Source organism: Castanea sativa, chromosome 4, assembly GCF_040712315.1.
Source record: "Castanea sativa cultivar Marrone di Chiusa Pesio chromosome 4, ASM4071231v1".
In the NCBI taxonomy this organism is placed as follows: domain Eukaryota; kingdom Viridiplantae; phylum Streptophyta; class Magnoliopsida; order Fagales; family Fagaceae; genus Castanea; species Castanea sativa.
In genome coordinates, this window is record NC_134016.1 from 1,462,991 (window position 1) to 1,486,694 (window position 23,704).

At 32.9% G+C, this 23,704-nt stretch overlaps 2 protein-coding genes across 5 annotated transcripts; both read left to right on the top strand.

Annotated features, from left to right (window-relative positions):
• The first annotated feature begins 5,036 nt into the window (after nucleotides 1-5,036).
• On the top strand, nucleotides 5,037-10,426 carry LOC142631651 (2-alkenal reductase (NADP(+)-dependent)-like). Of its 3 annotated transcripts, none has more exons than XM_075805871.1 (6): nucleotides 5,037-5,319; nucleotides 7,191-7,368; nucleotides 8,107-8,273; nucleotides 8,964-9,046; nucleotides 9,557-9,598; nucleotides 9,811-10,426. In XM_075805871.1, exons 1-6 carry the CDS (start codon nucleotides 5,071-5,073, stop codon nucleotides 10,187-10,189), a joined length of 1,098 nt encoding a protein of 365 aa, XP_075661986.1. In that variant the 5' UTR covers nucleotides 5,037-5,070; the 3' UTR covers nucleotides 10,190-10,426. The 3 variants fall into 3 exon arrangements, with proteins under 3 accessions (XP_075661986.1, XP_075661988.1, XP_075661987.1); XM_075805873.1 differs by having other exon boundaries at nucleotides 5,037-5,277; XM_075805872.1 differs by lacking the exon at nucleotides 9,557-9,598.
• A 2,932-nt stretch (nucleotides 10,427-13,358) lies between these two features.
• On the top strand, nucleotides 13,359-17,782 carry LOC142631652 (2-alkenal reductase (NADP(+)-dependent)-like). 2 transcript variants are annotated; one of them, XM_075805876.1, is made up of 5 exons: nucleotides 13,359-13,627; nucleotides 14,406-14,583; nucleotides 15,511-15,620; nucleotides 16,306-16,388; nucleotides 17,227-17,782. In XM_075805876.1, exons 1-5 carry the CDS (start codon nucleotides 13,388-13,390, stop codon nucleotides 17,603-17,605), a joined length of 990 nt encoding a protein of 329 aa, XP_075661991.1. In that variant the 5' UTR covers nucleotides 13,359-13,387; the 3' UTR covers nucleotides 17,606-17,782. The 2 variants fall into 2 exon arrangements, with proteins under 2 accessions (XP_075661991.1, XP_075661989.1); XM_075805874.1 differs by having other exon boundaries at nucleotides 13,361-13,627; nucleotides 15,454-15,620.
• Nucleotides 17,783-23,704: the final 5,922 nt, after the last annotated feature.

Below are 23,704 nucleotides of genomic sequence, written 5' to 3' on the forward strand. Positions count from 1 at the left end.
GAGTTTCTGTGAGCATCGTTATTATTGTTTGTGAGGCTAGTGCTAAACTCTAATTGGGGAACTTGAACCAATTAGAACTTTGATAGGCAAGTCTTGCTGGACTTCTTTATCAGGCACTTAATTTTCTCTTAATATTCTATTAGTATGTAGTTTATGGTAATATTTCATTTCCTGGTACAATACAAGACTTTGTCTACATCTTTCGTCAAAAGAATCATTGTTCTAGTCAAATATCTATGGCGTGTGCGCTCTACAGTCTTCATAATGCTGACATGAAACATTACAAAAATAATTTTACCTTTTTAAATTTGAGAAATATTAACAAGCACCGTACGGATACTTGTTAAGATTTTCTGTAAAGGTCTCACTTAATAAAAATGACAAAAAGTTATTAAAAGGATTGTCAAAAAAGATAAACAAAACCTCTAAAAAAAATTTCTAAAGGTACTAAAGTTACAAAAAGCTACAAAAAAGTTGTTAAACGGCCACACCGTCAACACCACCCTTCAAATTTGATCACACCCAATGAGCTGACAATGAATCCTAGACTTAATCAATCCATCTTTATTATTCAGAATAGGCCAGGTTTTCCTTCCTGCATATGATTTCGTAGATTCCTTCAATGACCAGTACTCCATCATCCACGAAAACAACTTCACCGTCCATTATCATCTCACACCTTGTTTGTTTCCACTATCCATCAAATCAACCAAAGTCTTTCAACTTTAAACGCGGTCCATCTGAAAAAAATACGGGTTTACTGTTCATATGGGGACTTAATTGCCTTGGCTTTATAAGACTCATGATTCATGCATTCCTCTGAGTCTGACCTCCTAGGCCTCCAAAACTTCATCTGCGTTTTTACCGTAAAAAGCCCCCCTCCCCCCTTTTTGTGAAAACAAAATCAATCATAATAAAAGGTTGTATAAACATTTTTATTTTTATTTATTTTAAGTAGACGTTGGCCTTTAAAGGCCCCACTCCAACTATCATTCACACGACGATAAATCATATAATTATCGAAATTTGTTATTCATGTAAGGGAAAGGAGTGCGTTATTATTATTGTACTCCTTGATAATTGTATAATGGGTAAATGTTGTTGCATATAAATTAATCTACATAGTTTTGCACACCCTCCAAAACAACATAATTCAGTGGATTAGATAGTGTAATAAACACCACTTCTGTACAATTACTTACAAACAAGTCAAGGATTTTATGTGCTTTTGACCTTCTAAAATCAAGAGACTACATTTTAATGTATTTTTGGGTATATTCCACGTTCTCCTCTCTGTGTGGTAAATTGATTGGCATCCTCTATATAAACGCAACGTTTCATGTCAATAATATGCGACAATAATCTCAAACACAAATGTCTCTTAATGCAAGAACTCTAGTTTTAGTCCACATTCTTTTTTGGTCATTGATAGGTACATTTATTTTGAGCCATGGTGCTCAGAGTGATATCAATTGCCTGAAATCTATTAGAGATTCCTTGGAAGAGCCTCTCAATCTCTTAAAAGACTTCATGGACCTTTAACAACCTCACAGAAGGTTCCATATGTAACTATGTAGGAGTCACTTGTTGGAACCTAGCTGAGAAGAGGGTATGCGGTATCGAACTTGTGAACATGGGGCTCAGGGGAGAGTTCCACAGAGGCATTGAGGACTGCAAGAAACTTGTAAACTTTGACCTTTCAGGTAATGAGTTTTCAGGATCAATCCCATCAAGCATAGGAAATTGCTCTTATCTAGCTGGAGGCTCTTTACGCTTTAGTACGTACCTCAATACTCATTTAGAGTACTAGATGATTTCCAAAAAACCCTGTTCCTAATGCCATTAAGGGTTAAAACTTATTTCCTAGAAAAATTATCAAGTAGAGTGACATGGATAGAAATATTGTTTCCTTTTTTCTTTTTCTTTTTTTAATTTCTATATATAAATTAAAGTTATAATTAAAGCAGGTATAACTTAAAACCCAGAATGCACGAACACAAAGTTTTTGGCCAAGTACCCTTCCTCAGCAAGTGACCAACACTGGTACCACACTGACACATCTCGTGTATTTAGATAAATCTTGAACAAGATAGATCTCCTTCCACCTATACATCTCTACCATCTATTGAGCACAGTCCGTCTCTAAGCCTTCTCTTTTCCAAACTCTAGTTCTCGCTCTGTTTCGATGCTACTAGCCTAGCTAGATCATTGATCCAGGGGTGGCTAGATGCGATCTACGTCCATGGAGGAAACCCTTAAAGGCTATATCTTTATTATATAAGAGTATAGTACAAAATTTATATTACAATGAACAATGACATAAGTATATATGGTAAACTAAACCCTATATTAATAGACTTCTAGTATAAGTAAGAGACTTGACTTGCACACAAAGTAGTATTAGGCTTGGACCTATGTTGATGGACTAATATATCTCTAACAATTTTATATATAAATTTTAAAATATTTATAATTTTCTTTTTATCTTTAAAAAAAAAATTGTGACAACCCTAAAATTTTTTTGGTCCAATATAATTAAATTCTGGACAAAATTTGGCAACAAATTTGGACTACAACACCACTTTTTTTTTAATTATTGGATGTAAATTTTGAAAAATCCACCATTAGATTATATTTTCTTTTTATATCCTTCATGCTTGCAAAAATTCAATAAAATCAAATATCAATAGCTATTTCATCAATCAAATATTTGAAATTTTGAGTTTTTGTAGTCTAAAATATACATAAAAAATAAGTTTATGGATCGAATAATAAATAACATCCGATGGACATGAAATTTGACATTTTTTTAAAAACATAAAGAACTTGCATTTCAATTATTAAAATTTCAAAATATATAGCCATGTTAATTTGTTTACTAAATTCGTAATCAAATTTTGTCCTTAAACTTTGGTCCCCTAAAAAATATATTAGGCCCTTCCAAACAAAAAGGAAGAAACCAAGAAAAATTTTGTTGAACTAAAATTTTGAAAGAGACTATCATGCAATGATTTCAAAATAAAAAAACTCGTAGAAGAAAATTGTAAGACTTTATGTATTTGCATGTGTGTGTGTATGTTTGTCAATATATGAAGTTATATTTTTATCATATTTTGTATAATTTAAGTTTCATAATGATCATCTTGGAAAAAAATGCCTAGAGCAATCATTGCATCAATCGACCCATTGCTACCCATCCAAACTAGTGAATAATGATCTTGCACAACTCATCGAAACAAGCAACTAGTAATCGGCTTTTTTCTTTTCTCACTAATTTTTTGAAGCATTGATTAGTTTACATGAATAGTACCATGTAAACTGTATATTGTGGGCAAAAATGTGGCTAATATTTGCCACATTGGGAGAAAGTGTACAATCATTTTGCCTACAATATAAACTTTTCATGGTACTATGCATGTGAACTCATAATATTATTTGTATTTATTTATTAATTGATTGATATAATTAATTTTTAGTATATTACTGTTTTTGTTTTTTTCTTTTAATTTGTAGTGTGTAGGTTATTATTTACGTACACTATCTTTTTCAATTTATTTATTAAATTGAATTATTTAAACTATTTTTTTTGTAATTTGAACATCATTGAAGGGTTATCAATGTACTTTTTTGCAATCTATTATTACTTTTAAATTAATTTTGGATATATTTTTTTAAAAAAATTGACTGTCGGTACTTATTTTTTAAACCTAAAATAGTAAATTATACCTAAAAATAAATAATATGTGCCTAAAGTTAATTATTAATTTACGTATCTCTATTGTCTCATATCTTAATTTTTCAGAAAATAATGTGTCATTATAGTGCATATAATGTTGTACCTCAAATCATGTCGGTACTCGTATACCATAGCTAGAAAATCTCCATTCTAAAATTCTCATTTTTAATTAAATTCAGATAATATAAGTGAAAAAATATTATTGAATTTTCAGTAAAGTACAGATTATATAGTTGAAAATAGTTATGAAAATTGTGTGTGTCGAAACTTTTTGTGGTAATAAAGAGAAATACAGATGAACAAGAAGAAAATTTACTATGCATCAGGTGCATAAATCCCTCTTTCTAGAGGGTTCATGGACAAGAGCCTTACGTGATTATGTCCATGCATTTCAGTAGGTCCACACCACATGTGGTCAATTTGGACAAACAAATGCCAAAGTATTAGGCGCACTTATGTCATCTCCTCAGTCCACAAACTACTATTGGAGCAATAATTCATACCTAAATTTCTCAGGAAGATCGTATCGATGTGATTGTTACAGTTCAAACCGACTGACCATTAATCATGTTTATATCATGTATATGTTGTAAATGAATTACTAATATTATGCATATACTCTTGCGGTTCTGCACAATCTCTTTGTGTTTCAATGTACTTTTTATATAAATATTTTAGATTTTTAAGACATTGTGAAGTCTAATTAGTGTTCTGCAATCTGTAGCTTCTTTGTCTTTTTAATTGACGTACTCTCATCTTTGAATTAAATGAAATTTCAGTTTGGAATCAATTTTTTCCTTTTGATCTGATCTTTGATTTTTTGAAGAGAGGAACAATTATGAGAGAGAAAACCGGTTGTTCTGGATTTTCTTTTAGTAAGTTAAAGGTAAGAACCAAATTAATTGTAAGCTAAAAATAACATGGATTAAATTGATTACTAAGTATCTAAATGTAAAGATCAAATTAGCTATGACTCCAAAACATATAGACCAAAATGGTATATTCATCATTTTTAAATAAAGTACAAATTAGTTAAAAATAGTTATGAAAAATTGGTGTATACCGAACTTTTTAAAGTAGAAAAATATTGAATATTTTAAGGAGGATCAAGATAGACAAAGATCAAATGGTTAATCCTCCTGTTTACCCATTGCTGTAGCTGATTTCTCAAAGTGTTAGCAAACACACGTGTTATCTCCTCCGTCCACAAACTTCATTCCGTATATAAAAGCAACAAATAATTGAGACCTATAAAACCACGTGCTTGTAGTTGAAAGTTGAAACTGAACACACAGACGGAGAGAGAAACACACAAAGCTCTCAGAAAGACAACAATGGCTACTAGTGTTGTTGTTGGTGAGGAAGTGATGAGGAACAAGCAAGTAATATTCAAGGACTACGTGTCTGGTTTTCTCAAAGAATCAGACATGCAAGTGATCAATGGAACCCTGAAACTGAAGCTTCCAGAGGGCTCCAATGGAATAGTAGTGAAGAACCTTTACTTGTCCTGTGATCCTTACATGCGTAACCGGATGACAAGAGTTGAGGGTCCTAACCTTTTTACTTCTTTCACTCCTGGCTCTGTAAGCCTACCACTCTCTCTTTGTTTCTCTCTTCTAGCTCTCAGCTTTCTTGGTTTTTCTTCTAATCCTAATATGATAGGTAAAATTGGATTGCCCGGTTTGTGAAAATAATAAATTTTGCTATTCAAAATTTTTCATACCTTTGAAAATGACGTTATCCCATTCAAAATTTTGAGCATCTTTAAAGTATTTTTCTAATAGATTATAAAAAGTTTTCAAAAATTTTAATTTTTTTTATACAAAGTTTGGCTACAGATTTGGTTAAAACTTGAAACTACGACTTTACTCAATACTTTTTTATTAGATGTGAATTTTGATAAATCCATTATTATATCACATTTTCTTCTAATATCTTCCATGCTTACAAAATTAAAAAAAAAAATTAAAAATCAATAACTATGTCATCAATTAATTGTTTAAACTACAAATTTTTATAGTCTAAAATTATGCATAAAAAAGTAAGTTTATTAATTACATAGTAAATAACATCCGATTGACGTAAAATTTGACACATATATTAAGCACGTAAAGAATATGCAATCCAACAATTAAAATTTTCAAAATATGTAACAATGCTATTTTTTTTAAAGGAAATTGCAACCTTAGGTTACATCTAAGTTTGTAACCAAACTTTGTTTTTTGTGTTTTCATTAAAAGTTTCTAATAATATTTCATAAACTAATATCTGCTTGTTATTGTTAAAATAAATGACACGAAAAATGAATAATAATAATAATAATAATAATAAATGACACGCTTCTATTTTTTCCCTCTTTTCTCAAACTAACAGAAAAACATGGAGGCTATTTGGTTAGCAAAAAAAAGTAGCGTTTTTTTTTTGTTTTCATTTTCAATTTTTAGTGGGACACATCACAAAAAAACTTGTTTGGTTTAAGAATTCTTACTCAATTTTTATTTTGAATATCCTAAAATTTGAATTTGAATAGGAAAAATGAAAACACTTTTTCAACAATTTCATTTTCATAGAAAACAAATACAGTGACAATTTCGTAAATATTGTGAAAATGCAAAGTGAATACACCAAACACCCTCAAATGTGAAAAAAGTAATTTTTTTAATAGAACTCAATGCCAGACACATATAAAGTGTATTTTACCCAAATCATGTATTCAAAAAAACTTACTAAACACCCTTAAATGTGAAAGTTGGTCCCTTTTTATATATATATATATATATATATATGTGTGTCTTCTATACTCAAATCATGTATTCAAAATAACTTATCAAACACACTCAAATATGAAAATATATCCTTCTTTTTTTTCTTTTTTTTTACATTCAATTTCAAGATTTGAATACAGGGAAAAAAAAAAAAAAAAAAGTCTATACACCACTTTTGAAACCAAACAGACCCCTAACCTTCTTTTTAAAAAAAAAAAAAAAAAAAGAGCCTAATTTCGTGGGGTTGCACTTCATCATCTTCGAAGCAAACATACATTGATTTCGTGGTGTTTGTTGTTTGGTGCTAAGCAATCTGGTGGGAGGTGTGGATGGCATAGCACTAGTAAAAGTACAAGTAGTAGAAGTAATGATAGACTAGTACTGTAGTGCTATTGTCATCCCGGTTATAAGTTTAGAGAGATGGGTCTGTGGGGGCGCAAGAAAGTTAATAACCCATAGCTAAATTCATTTGGATTCTGGGTTTTTTTTTTTTTTTTTTTTTTTTGATTATGAAATTTCAATTTCAAGTACTTTCTGGGTTTTTTTGTCCTTGTCTTTTTATGGATTATTTTTGTTTTTTTTTTTTTAATAATTATTATTGTTGATGAGATATGGGACATAAAAATAGTAAACCTCTTGCAATATATATTGATTGGGATTTGTGGAATAACTCAGCTTGTACAATGCAGCCATTAACTGGTTTTGGGGTGGCTAGAGTATTGGATTCAGGACACCCAAACTTCAAGAAAGGTGACTTGATTTGGGGCACAACCGGATGGGAAGAGTATAGTGTCATCACAGAACTGGAAGGACTCTTTAAAATCCAGCACACTGATGTCCCCCTTTCCTACTATACTGGAATTCTTGGTATTTTGCTGCTTATGTGTGTGTGGGGTTTGGATATGTATGTGTTTGCTTGTGAAGTTCTTATTCGATTGCGATTACTCTATGCTCTGTATATGCAAATGCACCATAACACTATATGTGAGATTCATGGTTTCTTGCTGCCATTTGTGGAATTTCCTCTTATTATTTAATTGTCATGGTTAAAAACACTTGATGGTGAATAGTTATTTCATTGTGTTGACCCTTTCATTAAGAACCTCAAAAGATTGAATCAAAACTTGCATGATTAATCCATATCCTACATTTTCTGATCCTGATTAGCATGAATTTGATTCTTTTCTCTTGTTCAAATTTGTAGCTAGATAGTGTGGTACAGTTGGATCCTTGACCAATTCAGTGAGTTGGCCTAGTAGTTTGCTGGAATAGATTTGGTAAATACAGCTGTTTATAATTGTGGTTCTAGATTGGATATAATTGGTATATACACTATTTCAATGGAGTTGATTCTCATAAAAAAAAATTTGTTCTTAGTTTGGGTTTGATACTTCTTGGTTTCAAGTAAGTTTTCTATCTGCATACTGTTTGAATAAATTTGATACCAACAATGTGAGAAAATTTAGTTATGGATATTTAGCAATTATGAAACTACCAATGTTATTAAATGAAAAATTTACAAAATTAGGTGAGATTTTCATTTGCTTTCCCTTTCCATCATATAATGTCTGCCCTATAATTGGCTGTGTTTGAATTTTATTCTAGGTATGCCTGGTTTGTCAGCGTATGTCGGTTTTTATGAAGTTTGTTCTCCTAAGAAAGGGGAATATGTGTTTATTTCTGCGGCATCAGGTGCAGTTGGTCAGCTTGTTGGGCAATTTGCAAAGTTGATGGGTTGCTATGTTGTTGGAAGTGCTGGAAGTAAAGAAAAGGTGAGTAATTTCTATCTGGCATACTTCAAAATTAAGCGCTATCTATTCTTTGTCCAATGAATGCTTTGATTTTTTTCCCTCTCTTTTTATAAAATGATTTGGTTACACAATGACCATGATTAAGCATTGTTAACCTGATCTTGCCATGTGTCATTTGGTTTCTTTGAAAATTTATAGTAAATCCAAGCCAATATGTGGACTTAAAGAATAATAGAATATATTTGTTTCTAACATGAATCTTACTAATTTTGTACTTACAGCATCTTTCTTTTTCTATGACATACCACAATTTCCACAATAATATTTCAAAATTCATAGAATTCATAATAATTATTTCTAATTCATAAAACCCAATTTTCTCTTCCCATCGAGTGGCTCTATAGTTCATGGACCACAATCTTTTGACGTCTATGCATACCTGGTTTTCTTCATGAAATATTCAGATGGGAAACAAAAGGTATATTGAAGGCCTTTGTTTTAGATAAACTCATTCATATGCATAAATAGTTACTTTATAGGAAGCAGTCTTGCAAGCTTTTGAAAGGATGGAGTTCTTGCTAGATTTGTTAGCAATGCATATCTTTCTTTTTCTTTCCCTTCTCTGTTTTAGAAGGGAGTATTCAGACTGGTCAATACTCAACAAGAAATTAGAATATTTTTGTTTACTTTGCTTGCTTTATCATCATGCAGGTTGATCTCCTAAAGAGGAAGTTTGGGTTTGATGATGCTTTCAATTATAAGGAAGAAACTGACTTGGACGCTGCGTTGAAAAGGTCAGTTTCTATACATATTGCTTAACGAAATTTCTTGCTCTGAAGCTTTAGTTAACAATAGGATATCAGATGGAGATAAAGTTGTTGCATCTGTGCTACATATTATTTACATTTGTGTGTGTCTCTATATTTTCATCACTATTAAGGATAACATACATGGTCTTGATTATCATATTGATACTTAATATTACTAGCTTTTGGGTGAGTTCCATGGTTTGTGTTACTAGCAGCTTAATTGTTCAGTTGGAATCATGGCCAATGAGTTGAGGATTTGCTATAAAATATCTGTAAACTGGAGAAAGTTGGAATGTAAAATGCACCATTTCATCAATTTGTACAATAATTTTACTAATTCTCGTCTAATGTTAGCTCCTTTATCTCTGATATAACTATTAATCATGATGGAATTTTGTCTTCTTATGAATAGCAATACAGACAGATTAGATGACTTTGCTCATGAAACATGTACATTCTTTCAACTGTAGTTTTATAATTTGTTTTTCTATGTAGGGTACATGGTGATAGCACATTCATGGAAAATCCTATTGACAGGTTAAGATTAAGATTACATGTAAAAAGAAAAAAAAAAATGCTAAGTTGAGGCAGAATATGTGAGAGTGAGGGGACATGAAATAAATATTCTTCTATTCAAAGTTGAGCATATTCTTGCATAAAAATATTCAGCCCACAGATGTTAATTATGAGCTATTGAAATGTTACCTCGGGCACTAAATACAGCCTTCACTATTTCTGAGTGTCACCAGGTACTTCCCTGAGGGCATTGATATCTACTTTGAGAACGTAGGAGGAAAAATGTTTGATGCTGTGCTTCTCAATATGAAAGACCATGGCAGGATTTCTGTATGTGGACTAATTTCACAATACAATCTTGATCAGCCTGAAGGTGTTCAGAACTTGATGTGTCTTATTTATAAAAGAATTCACATGAAAGGATTTGTTGTCTTTGATTACTATAACATTTATCCCAAGTTCTTGGATGTAATGCTGCCTTACATAAGAGAAGGGAAGATAATGTATGTGGAGGACATAGCTGAAGGCCTTGAGAGTGGCCCTGCTGCTCTGGTAGGACTTTATAGTGGCCGCAATGTTGGGAAACAAGTTGTTTTGATTGCTCGGGAGTGATTTGGCCATGATTTATGTATCCATTTGCTATTATGTTGAGTTTAATGTCAAATTCTTCGATGATAGAGGTCCACCTTGTGGTAGTTTAATAAAGCCCTGTCTGCAGCCAGGGAAAGGTTTATGGTTTGGTGTTGAGTACAATAAATCTACAAGAAGGAACTTTGACAATTTTCAAAACCACATTATGTGAGTTTCAACCTTTAACTTAGTCATGAATGGTATGTTATATCTTGTTAAGGAAACTATGTTTAGTAAGCTTTGAGACCTGTAAAATAAAAAACCTGGCTCCATCTCTAAAGAATGTGAATTGATATTTTTAAGAATCTGATTTGCAGGCATGTGTATTATTCATTCTAGTGTACAATGAAAACTTGAGAGTGGCTTAGTTTGGTGTGCATTACAATTTGAGCCAGAGGTATTGTCAGACAAACCATTATCATTTCTTGGAATTAAAAAAGTAGCTTTGAGAAATACCTGTTTCAGGTTGAGAGATTGATGACCTTAATCATATGCGACAACGCACAGGAACAGCTCAAGACAAAGCAACGTAGGCGTAAGCATTAGCTTAAAATGAAAAAATTAATTAATAATCTTTCATATCAAGAAACAAGAAGCATTTAAATACTATATTAAAATGAAAAAAAATACTAATTATATATAAAATTATCGTCTTATACCTTAAATTGTAATGAGCGGCCTTGTTTTTGCACACCAATTAAAATTTACCACTTTGTTTGAAAATGAAAATTTTCAAATGTCAATGTAAAACTTAAAATAAATAATAATAATAATTATTTAAAGGAAACTATTCTCTCTCTTACAATAGATGAGTTTTGTTGTTTTTAAAATAATACTATTATTTAATAAAAATAAAAATAAAAGTAAAAAGATAATGATTTTTTATTTTGAAGAGGGTAAATTACTAATATGGTTTTTGGACTATCAGATAAAGTTTGATTTGCTAACTCATAAACATGGCTTTTGAATGTAGATTGTGGTGTGTCTTTAGGTTAGAACCTTATTCTCTCTCCATTTTGGTCTACTTTGGTCTATTTGGACCATTTGCTAAACTTCAGTTTGATTTGGTCCAATACGGTCTACTCCATCTATTTGCTCCACTTTAGTCTATTTCGGTCCCTTTGGTCCACTTCTGTCCACTTCAGTCTACTACCGCTTTTGTCCATTCAGTCCATTTAGTCCACTCGGTCCATTTAGCCCATTTCATTCCATTTAGCCTAATTCGGTCCTTTCGGTCTATTTGGTACACTTCAGTCCACTGCAGTCTAATTCAGTCTAGTGGGTCCAGTCCATTTTGGTCCACTTCATTCCATTCAATTTACTTTGATCCATTTCAGTCCTTAAGTTAAAGCCACATTTATCTTTCTATAATTTCCTACTCTCAAAAATGACATTGACCTAATATTAAAGGTTGTCTAAATAAAAGCATTTATAATTGTGGAATGTAACCTCAAAAAATCAAAATGACAATGTTTTGGAAGCTTTACAGTAGTCCAATTGGTGGATGGAAGAATCATATTGAACATGTACAGAATAAAAGTAGAACAAAATTAGATAAAAAAAAAAATCAATATTTTTAAGAAATGAAATTTTAAAAAATCAAGGTCATTTAGATGAAAGGGGTTTTTTTTTTTTTTTTTGGTCCCTTAAAGGTTCTTTGGACACAGTTCCCTTTGCTTTCACTTTGAAAGTAGAAAAATCTTCATTCAAATGTAAAAGGAAAATGAAATTGCATCCATTAATATTTTAGAATCGTTTTATACCACAATCTCAACTTTTTGTAATGCACTGTCATTAACATCACCTTGTATGTGATATCATATATCAGGGCAAAATTTCCCAATTACTAGTTTTAAATTTAATTATTGAAAAGTTACACTTTGTTATCTTGACATACTCTTGAATTCTCCTAATTCATTTGAGCTCTACAATCATTTTTTTAAAGTACTAATGGATAGTGATTTGATCCACAGATTTCATTATTAGAGAAGATGGCTACAAAAATAAGTTTGAAGAAGCTCAGAAAAGCAACCTACAATTTAAGTGCAAACAATGTTTACAAGGCAATGCTTCCGGACGGTAATTTCATGGCATCACACAACATTTATTGGAATCAATTATCGGAACTAATCACATTGGCTAGCTAGTTTGAGACACAATAATTATTTATTTAATAGTTGTCAAGAGAAAAAGAATTATTTACTTAATAGGAATATTTTCCGAACAAGGTTGCTCTTGATAATACTCTTTATCACCAAACCAAAACATCAATCGATATTTTATGTAGATAGAGATTGAACCCCAAATATCATATTTAACCATCAAACTTTACTAATTAAGCTAATTGAAACCCACATCACCTTTTTTGTTTTCTATTGCAAGGTAGTGACTAGGTTTTCTCTCCGTCAATTTGTGTATTTATATTTATTTATTATTTGGTATAATAAATTTTGGTATTTCACTTAAAAAAACTTATTTGTAGTGTGTAGGTTATTTGCTTAAATTATTTCAATTTATTTATTAAATTGAATTAATTAAACTGTTTCTTTGTAATTTTAACATCATTTAAGGGGTATTAATGTACTTATTTGCGATATATTATTACTTTTAAATTAAATTTAAATATATATTTTTTAAAATTTTGATTGTTGGTAATTATTTTTTAAACCTAAATTATAGGTTAAACTAAATAATATATATTTAAAAATAAATATTATTTTAATCAATTTATTTTTTATTCCTTCTATTTCATATCTTAATTTTTCAAAAAATATTGTGTCCTATCGTAGTTCATATAAATTTGTACCTCTTGTATTGTGTTGGTGCCACTATATCAAAGTTTGAAACTCTCTTATTAAAATTCTCATTTTTAATTTAAATTCAGATAATGTTTCGCAAAAAAAATATTATTAAAATTTCTATAAAGTAGTACAAATTAGTTAAGAATGGTAAGAAAAATTGTGTATCGAGTAGACAATATTTTGAGGACGATCAAGACAAAATCCAATCGATAACATGCATTACAGTAGCTGATTTCTCAAAGTGTCTGGCTCACACACACGTGTCATCTCCTCAGTCCACAAACTTCATATTATAAAAGCAACAATAATTGAAACTGAACACAGCATAGATTGACACACAGAAACATTGAAACCCCAGAAGCTCTTAGAAAGACTAACAATGGCTAGTGTTGTAGGTGAAGAAGTGAGGAACAAGCAAGTAATATTGAAGGACTACGTGACTGGTTTTCCTAAAGAGTCAGACATGCAAGTGATCAATGGAACCATGAAACTGAAGCTTCAAGAGGGATCCCATGGAATAGTAGTGAAGAACCTTTACTTGTCCTGTGATCCTTACATGCGTATCCGGATGACAAGAGTTGAGGGTCCTAACGTGTTTACCTCCTATACTCCTGGCTCTGTAAGCTCTCTCTCTCTCTCTCTCTGCATTCTTGGTTTTACTTCCTCTATGTTAGGAACCAATGTGGATAATAATTGTTGTTGTTATATTAAATGAATAAATCATCTATCTCCTTTTAAGATAAATCCGTAATTTGACATGGTATTAGAGCAAGATATCATGAGTTTAATCCTAAAGATTTAGCAGCTCCAATGATGAAAGCCTCACAGATTTTTCTATGGCTCTCTGTCTCCCTAAAGCTCAATGCTCAGCTCTGATGTCTTCTTTTTTGGCTCAAGGAGCATGGAAACTGAAGTCCTCAATTGTTTGGTGCTTGCCTGTTTCCTTAAGTTGCTCGTATGAGCAGTGTTAGCTACTTGCTCGAGCAGGTTCTTATTTGAGCAAGACAAAATCCTGATTAGAAAACAGCCTCTGATAAAATTGCGCTCGAGCAGGATTTTTCAAATTGCAAAACTCTGAGCTTCTCTCATTAGGGAATATATTGGACCAAGAATTTCACACTCAATAGAAATTACATTGTCATGGATATTTTCCAATTCAAATCATCACAATATATATTAGTATGTAACATATAGGGTTGGAAAATCATAATTAAATGGCAATTAACTAAATGGTCGAATTCCTTGTATGTTGTAAGCATTATCTAAATTAAAATTTTTTAAAAATTTCCACCTCTTGCAATATATATATGTTGAGTGGGCTTTGTAAGATGACTCAGCTTGTATCTTGTTCTATGAGTGCAATACTAATTTCTTTTTCTGATGATAATATGAGGCAGCCATTAACTGGGTTTGGGGTGGCCAAAGTTTTGGATTCAGGACACCCAAACTTCAAGAAAGGTGACTTGATTTGGGGCACAATTTCATGGGAAGAATACAGCCTCATCACAGAACTGGAAGGACTCTTTAAAATCAAGCACACTGATGTACCCCTTTCCTACTATACTGGAATTCTTGGTAACTTAGTCATCTACTCATTCAATGAAATATTCTAGATTGAATTAGCTATTAAATTACAATGAATGCTGCTTGTGCATGCGCCTGCACGTGTATGATTTGGATATGCATGTCTGCTTGGGTGTGTGTTTGTATGTGTGAATTGGATATGCATGTGTTATCTTGTAAAATTCTTATTTGAAGGTGATTACTTCATATTTTCAGATGCGCTATATATGCAAATGCACCACAAAACTAAGTGAGTTTCATGGTTTCTTACTGCCATTTGTCTATTTTTCTCTTACTAGTTAGTTGTCATAGTTAAAAACAATGACAGTTAATAGTTATTCCATGGTGATGACCCTTACATTGTAATTATAACCCTCAAAAGTTTGAATGAAAACTTGCACGGATAATCCATATCCTTTAACTTTGATCCTGAGAAGCATGAATTCAATTCTTTTCTTGTGTTGAAATTTCGAGCTAGTGTGGTACAACTGGGTCCTTGATCAATTCAGTGAGCTGGCTCTGTAGTTTGCTGGAACAGATTTCATAATTACAACTGTTTATGATTGTGGCTTTAGATCAGATATAATTGGTAGATGTAGTTGATTCTGAACAAATTATGTATTCTTAATTGAAATTATGTGTTGAGTTTAGTAGTCTAGTTGGTTAGATAATTCTAGGTTTTCGACTAAGTTTGCTATGTACATTCTGTTTAAATTAATTACATACCAACAATGTGCATTTTAATATGGATGTTTAGCAACATTGCAACAGTCAATGTTATTAAATGAACATTTGACAAGATTAGGTGAGATTCTGCCATTTCACCTTTCCATCAACTAATATTCACCCTATAATTGGCTGAACAATTGGATTTAATTCTAGGTATGCCTGGTTTGACTGCTTATGCTGGTTTTTATGAAGTTTGTTCTCCTAAGAAAGGAGAGTATGTCTTCATTTCTGCTGCATCAGGTGCAGTTGGTCAGCTTGTTGGGCAATTTGCAAAGTTGATGGGTTGCTATGTAGTTGGTACTGCTGGAAGTAAAGAAAAGGTGAGCTATTTCTATTTGGCATGCTTCAAAGTTGGGCCCTATCTAGTCTTTATCCACTGCCTGCATTGAACTTTTTTTTTTAATCTTTTCATAATATGATTCAATTACATGCAGTGACCATGATTAAGCATTGCTAACCTGATCTCATCACGTGTCATTGGATTTCTTCGAGAATTTGCTGTCAACCTGACCCAATATGTGAGCGCTCAGAACATTAGAATTTCTCTCGTTCTAACATGAAGCTTACTTCTTTTGTTCTTACAGTCACTTCTTTTTCTATGACATAACGAAATTTCCACAGGAAAACTTATAAACTCATATAATTCTTACTAATTAATACCAAAATACTTCCCAATTTTCTCTTCCCATGGAATGGTTCTACGGTTAATAGACTACAATCTTCTGACCACTATGTATACCTGGTTTTCTTCTTGAAAATTTTGGATGGGAAACAAAAGTTATATTTAAGGCCTTGTTTTACAAATACAAACATCATATACATAAATAAATCTTTATAGGAAGTAATCATTGCATGGTTTTGAAAGGATAGATTTCTTGCTACAGTTGTTAGCCATACAATATCTTTCTTTCTCCTTCCCTTCTCTGCTCTAGAAGGGAATAAGCAGGCCAGTCAATACTCAACAAAGAAATTTCTATCTTCTTTCTGTGTTTTGATGTCATGCAGGTTGATCTACTGCGGAACAAGTTTGGGTTTGATGAGGCTTTCAATTATAAGGAAGAAACTGACTTGGACGGAGCTTTGAAGAGGTCAGTATCTATAAATATTTCTTGACACTTCTTGCTCTGTAGCTTTAATTAATCATTGGACATCAGATGAATATAAAGTTGTTCCTTCTATCTTTCTTATCATCTATATATGTGTGTGTCTATATTTTTATACTATTAAGGATAACATATGACACGGTCTTGATCATCCTAATGATATTAGAAATTACTAGCTTCAGGTGAGTCCCATGGTTTACGTTACTAGCAGCTTAATCGTTGCATTGGAAGCATGGCCAATGGGTTGAGGCCTTTCTATAAAATATCCAAAAAAGAGATTGTAAGAATAAAGAATGCACCATTTCATCAATTTGTATAATAATTTTACCTCCTTTATCCTTGATGTAACCATTCATCACAATGAAACCATGTCTTACAGACAAAGCCATGTAAATGACTTTGGACATGAAAGTGTACATTTTTCAATTGCAGATTTTATATTTGATTTTTCTATGTAGTTCGATGTATGGTGATAGCACATTAATGGAAAATCCTATTAACAAGAAAGGATTAAGATGGTAACGGAAATTCATAAGATTATATTATTGCAGTATTGATTATGCATTTGCAAATCCTTTTTATAATAATGGTTATACTGCATCCACTAACATGCCCAGGCCCGTCTCATTAAAAAATTTATATAAAAAATAAAAACGAAGGCAGAATAAGGGGAATGGGAGGATAGGAAATTATTTGTTTATTATTTAAATCTAAGGTGCATATACTCGCAATTTAAGTTTCAGCCCACAGCTGTTAATTATGAGCTATTGAAATTTTATCTCGGGCACTAAATACAGTCTTCACTATTTCTGAGTGTCACCAGGTACTTCCCTGAGGGCATTGATATCTACTTTGAGAACGTAGGGGGAAAAATGCTTGATGCTGTGCTTCTCAATATGAAAGACCATGGCAGGATTTCTGTATGTGGACTGGTTTCACAATACAATCTTGATCAGCCTGAAGGTGTTCAGAACTTGATGTGTCTTATTTATAAAAGAATTCACATGAAAGGATTTGTTGTCTTTGATTACTATAACATTTATCCCAAGTTCTTGGATGTAATGCTGCCTTACATAAGAGAAGGGAAGATAATGTATGTGGAAGACATAGCTGAAGGCCTTGAGAGTGGCCCTGCTGCTCTGGTAGGACTTTATAGTGGCCGCAATGTTGGGAAACAAGTTGTTTTGATTGCTCGGGAGTGATTTGGCCATGATTTATGTATCCATTTGCTATTATGTTGAGTTTAATGTCAAATTCTTCGATGATAGAGGTCCACCTTGTGGTAGTTTAATAAAGCCCTGTCTGCAGCCAGGGAAAGGTTTATGGTTTGGTGTTGAGTACAATAAATCTACAAGAAGGAACTTTGACAATTTTCAAAACCACATTATGTGAGTTTCAACCTTTAACTTAGTCATGAATGGTATGTTATATCTTGTTAAGGAAACTATGTTTAGTAAGCTTTGAGACCTGTAAAATAAAAAACCTGGCTCCATCTCTAAAGAATGTGAATTGATATTTTTAAGAATCTGATTTGCAGGCATGTGTATTATTCATTCTAGTGTACAATGAAAACTTGAGAGTAGCTTAGTTTGGTGTGCAATACAATTTGAGCCAGAGATATTGTCAAATAAGCCATTATCATTTCTTGGAATTAAAAAAGTAGCTTTGAGAAATATCTGTTTCAGGTTGAGAGATTGATGACCTTAATCATATGCGACAACGCACCGGAACAGTTGAAGACAAAGCCACGTAGCCGTAAGCATTAGCTTAAAATGAAAAAAATTAATTAAAAATCTTTGATATCAAGAAACAAGAAGCATTTAAATACTATATTAAAATGAAAAAAATACTAATTATATATAAAATTATCGTCTTATACCTCAAATGGTAATTAAAATTTACTACTTTGTATACCAATTAAAATTTACTATTATTTAATAAAAATAAAAGTAAAAATAATTGTTTACTACTTTGTTTGAAAATGAAATCAAGATTTTTTAGAAAGCAAAATTTGAAAAAATCAAGGTCATTTAGATGAAAGGATTTTTTTTTTCTAGGGTTTGGTGTTTTCTTCGATATTTTCTTCTTCAATTCCTTTTCTTTCGTCTTTGCCAAAGCTTCTTCTTGCTATCAATGGCTTCCACTGCTACTTCTTCAACTCCTGCAATAGAATGTGCTCCTTCATATTCTCAGGATTCTTCAATGGATGATCCCCTATTTTTGCACAATGGAGAAAGTCCAAGCACTGTGCTTGTGACTCAACCACTGACAGGGAGTGAGAATTACTCAGCTTGGGCACGAGCAGTGAGGAAGGCTTTGCTCACCAAAAACAAGCTAGGATTTTTCGATGGCATTCTCACTTTGTTATCTCCATTGGTTTCTACACCTTCAGCTATTCAAGCTTGGATTAGGTGTGACAATATGGTAGGAACTTGGTTGACAAATTCAGTTTCTCCTAAAATTCAAGCTAGTATCATCTATGAGGACACTGCGTTGGGAATTTGGAATGATTTGAGGAATCGGTTGGCTCAACAGAATGGTCCCGAGATTTACAACCTTCAAAAGGAAATTGCAGATCTTCATCAAGGTGAGACTATAATTACTGACTTCTTCACTCAGTTAAAGGTTCTCTAGGATCAATTGCAAAATAATAGTCATTTTCCTTCTTGCACCTATGGCAAATGCACATGTAATGTGAACAATAGGCTTAGTGATTTGCAATCTAGAGAGTTTGTTATGAAGTTTTTTATGAGAATTTTTTATTCTTTTTCACAAGTAAGAACACAAATCTTGCTTATGGATCTTTTTTGCTCTTTCAACAAAGTGTATTCCTTGATGATTCAAGAAGAAACACAAAGGTCTGCTATTCACAGTTCCAATCCAAGGGTAGAATCAACTGCCTTAGTTGCTAAATCCTAGAATTTTCATGCTAATTCTAGGGTTAACTATGTTGGCAATAATGGGATTAAGGGAAAAGAGAGGCATGTTTGCACTCACTGTGGTAAGACTAGTCACACAATTGATAAGTTCTATAAGTTCTAAGAGTTATCATTTCTAACTGCTTCAGGCTCCATGACACCAGTCTTCACTCCAGAGCAATATCAATAGCTTCTTGCTTTGATTGGGACTCCTAGTTCTCCATTAGACACTTCTGTTCAAGGGTCAAACTCTCTTACCAATGCCATGGCTAATGTGGTGACATCTAATGCTTCTTCCACGGCAGGTATGACTCTTACACATTCAGTATTTTCTGCCTAAGTTGTCAATAGAAGAACATATAATTCTAGTACTTGGGCCATTGACACTGGTGCCACTAACCATATATTATGTTTTGTTTATCTTTTGACTTCTATCACTGCTATCAATCAATCCGTGGTTCAATTGCCTAATGGAGAAACAGCTTTCGTCACACATATTGGCACTGTGATTTTGTCACCTTCCCTTACTCTTCACAATGTCCTATGTGTTCCCTCTTTTACATTTAATCTTTTCTCTTTCAGTTCTTTCACTAAAGTTCAACCAAATTGCCTTGTTCTTTTGTCCTCTTACTGTTTTATATAGGACCTTATCACTTGGAGAACGACTGGAGTGGGACATGTAGTTGATGGATTGTACCTACTGCAGTGTGGCTCTTCACATCAGCATTCTGCTATTGCCCTTTTAGATTTTCTTGTTCACCACAAATTAAGTACAGTTTTCCATCCCTTTACTACTGCCTTGTCTTCAACCAATCTCTCTTCTCTTTGGCATGAAAGTCTAGGTCACCCATTAGATGTTAAACTTCATACTTTAGCTCATTTTCTTCCTTATTTACAAAAGGCTTGTAATGATCTTTGTAATGTCTGTCCTTCGGCCAAACAGAAATGTTTGCCTTTTCCATTCAATAATAAGATCAATTCTTGTGCTTTTGATTTAATTCATTTGGATGTTTGGGGTCCTTATGCTACTTCTACTTTGGATGGTTAAGTACTTTCTCACTGTGGTTGATGATGCAACCCGTGCCACTTGGGTATACTTAATGAAATCAAAATCAAAAGTTAGGTCTCTCATTACTTCATTTTATTCTATGGTACTTACTCAATTTGGTTGCAAAATTAAGTCTATTAGAATTGATAATGCTATGGAATTTAACATGCCTGATTTTTTCAATTCTCATAGCATTATACATCAACATAATTGTGTTTATACTTCACAACAAAATTCTGTTGTGGAGAGAAAACATCAACACTTGTTGTCCATAGCTAGGGGCCCTTCATTTTCAATTTAATGTTCCTCTTCAATTCTAGGGTGATTGCATTTTAACAGCTACATATTTGATTAATAGATTGCCATCAGCCCTACTTCACAATAAAACCCCTTATGAACTTCTCTTTAAACATCCTCCTTCTTATGAACATTTGAGAGTTGTTGGTTGTGAATGTTTTGCCTCCACTGTTGCTTCCTCTAGAACTAAATTTTCTCCAAGAGCAAGGAGATGTGTTTTTCTTGGTTATCCTCTCAATGTGAAAGGTTATAAGTTATTTGACCTTTAGTCTCATTGCATCTTCATTTCTAAGGATGTTGTATTCCATGAAACTGTTTTTCCCATTAATTCTACTCCTGCCCCTTGTTCTGATTCTTCTCAACCCATTCCTTTGCCTTGTATACCTTTTGTTTCTTCTAATTCTTTTGATCCCATTCTTCCTTCTTCTTCTTTGCCTGCTGCTCCCTTATCTTCTACTCATGTTGACAATTCTATTCTTGCTGTGCACACTGATCTTGATGATGAGTTTTTACATGATGTTCCTATTGAACCACCTGAGCCTTTAGCTGATCCTGTGCCTATTGAAAGGTCTGCTAGGGTCTATAAACAGCCCTCTTATCTTCAAGCATATCATTGCAATTAGGTATCCTCACTTCCCACTGCAACTGTTCTTCATACAGGTACTTCTCACCCTTTATCTTCCCACTTGTCTTATCATTCTCTTTCTCCTTCCTATAAACATTTTTGCTGTTCTATCTCTTCCATTGTTGAACCTTTGTACTACTATCAAGTTGACTCTAATCCTAAATGGCAAGAAGCCATGGCTGCTGAGATTGCAGCTCTAGAAGCTAATAATACTTGGACCTTGACACCTTTGCCTCCTAATAAGAAACCTATTGACTGTAAATGGGTTTATTAAGTCAAGTATAAGTCAGATGGTTCTCTTGAGAGGTATAAGGCTAGATTAGTTGCCAAAGGTTTCACACAGAAGGAAGAGGTTGATTACAATAAAACTTTCTCACCTGTTGCCAAAATGGTTTTTGTGAACTGTCTCTTGGCTGTGGTTGCCGTAAAGGGTTGGTATCTTGGGAAGCTTGATGTTAACAATGCTTCTTACATGAGGATTTATCTGAGGAGCTTTATATGTCTCTTCCACCAGGGTTTCAGAGCCAGGGGGAGATGGTTTATAAGTTGAATAAGTCACTTTATGGGTTGAAACAGGCTTCTAGGCAATGGTTTGCCAAATTCTCTTCTACTTTGGTTCAGTTAGGCTTCAAACAATCTAAGGCAGATTACTCTTTGTTTACTAGACAAAAAGGGTCATTGCTTTATGGTTTTATTGATCCATGTAGATGATGTGTTGATAGCTTGTAATGACAAGGAAGAAGTTGAACAATTTAAGGTGTTGTTGAATCAGAAATTTAAGTTGAAGGATTTAGGTGACTTGAAGTATTTTCTTGGTTTGGAAATTGCAAGGTCAAACAAGGGTATATCAATGTGTCAAAGAAAATACACTTTAGAAGTGTTAAGTGATGCTGGCTTATTAGATTGTAAACCAGCCAAAACACCAATGGAACAAAATGTAAGGTTAAGCAAGTATGAAGGGGAAGAGCTTAAGGATCCTAGTGCTTATAGAAGACTTGTTGGAAGGTTATTGCAATTAACAATCTCTAGGCCGTACATTACATTTGCTGTCCATAGGTTGAGCCAATACATTACATTTTCTGTCCAGGCCAAGGAAGCCACATCTGGATGCAGTGCATAGGGTGCTCCAATATTTGAAGAATGAACCAGGTAAGGGTCTTCTATTTTCAGCTAGCACAGAATTACATGTAAAAGGCTTCATAGACTCTGACTGGGCTGCTTGTCCTGACACCAGGAGGTATGTCACAGGTTATAGTGTTTTCATTGGTGATTCCTTGGTCTCATGGAAGTCCAAGAAGCAATCAACAGTCTCTAGATCATCTGCAGAAGCAGAGTATAAAGCAATGGCAGTGGCTACTTGTGAAATAGTGCGGATATTGTACTTTCTTAAGGACATTGGTGTTGAACACAAAATGGAAGCTTTGTTGTTTTGTGATAGTGAAGCAGCCCTACACATTGGATCAAATCCAGTGTTTCATGAAACGGCCAAGCACATTGAGATAGATTGTCATGTGGTTAGAGATAAAGTGTTGGAGAAAGTTATTAAATTGAATCATGTTAGAACTCATTGCCAGCTTGCAGATTTGTTGACTATGTCATTGAGTTTTAGTCAATTCTCAACTCTGGTTTGCAAAATGGGAATGATTAATATACATTCAGAAACTACCCTTGAGGGGGAGTATCAGAATGGAAGAAACAAGTCTAAGCAAAATCAGTTAAGCTTGATAGAAGAGGGTGAAAGCTACAAGGGTATCTGCACAACAAGTGTAAAGCTAAACGGCATAAATGAAGACACAGAACAAGTAAAACAACATGTAGCTTGTATTAGTGTGTGAATGGCCTGTTAGTTCACACGTATATAGGTTAGTTGTAGGATATGTAGCACGTGACAGAGTTAGTTAGTTAGTTTTTGCTTCTTTTTCGTGTATGTATATCTCTCTTGTACTCTATTTTCCTAATTAATGAGAATATACAATTTTCCATTCCTTTGATTTGTGATAGCTTTCACTTTGAAAGTAGAAAAATCTTCATTCAAATATAATGGAAAAGGAAAAGAAAAATTGTATTCATTAATATTTTAGAATCGTTTTATACCATAATCTTAACTTTTCATAATGAAATGTCATTAACATCACCTTGTATGTGATATCATATATCAGGCAAAATTTCCCAATTACTAGTTTTAAATTTAATTATTGAAAAGTTACACTTTGTTAGCTTGACATACTCTTGAATTCTCCTAATTCATTTGAGCTCTACGATCATTTTTTTTTAAAGTACTAATGGATAGTGATTTGATCCACAGATTTCATTATTAGAGAAGATGGCTACAAAATAAGTTTGAAGAAGCTCAGAAAAGCAACCTACAATTTTAGTGCAAACAATGTTTACGGGGCATTGGGGCAATGCTTCC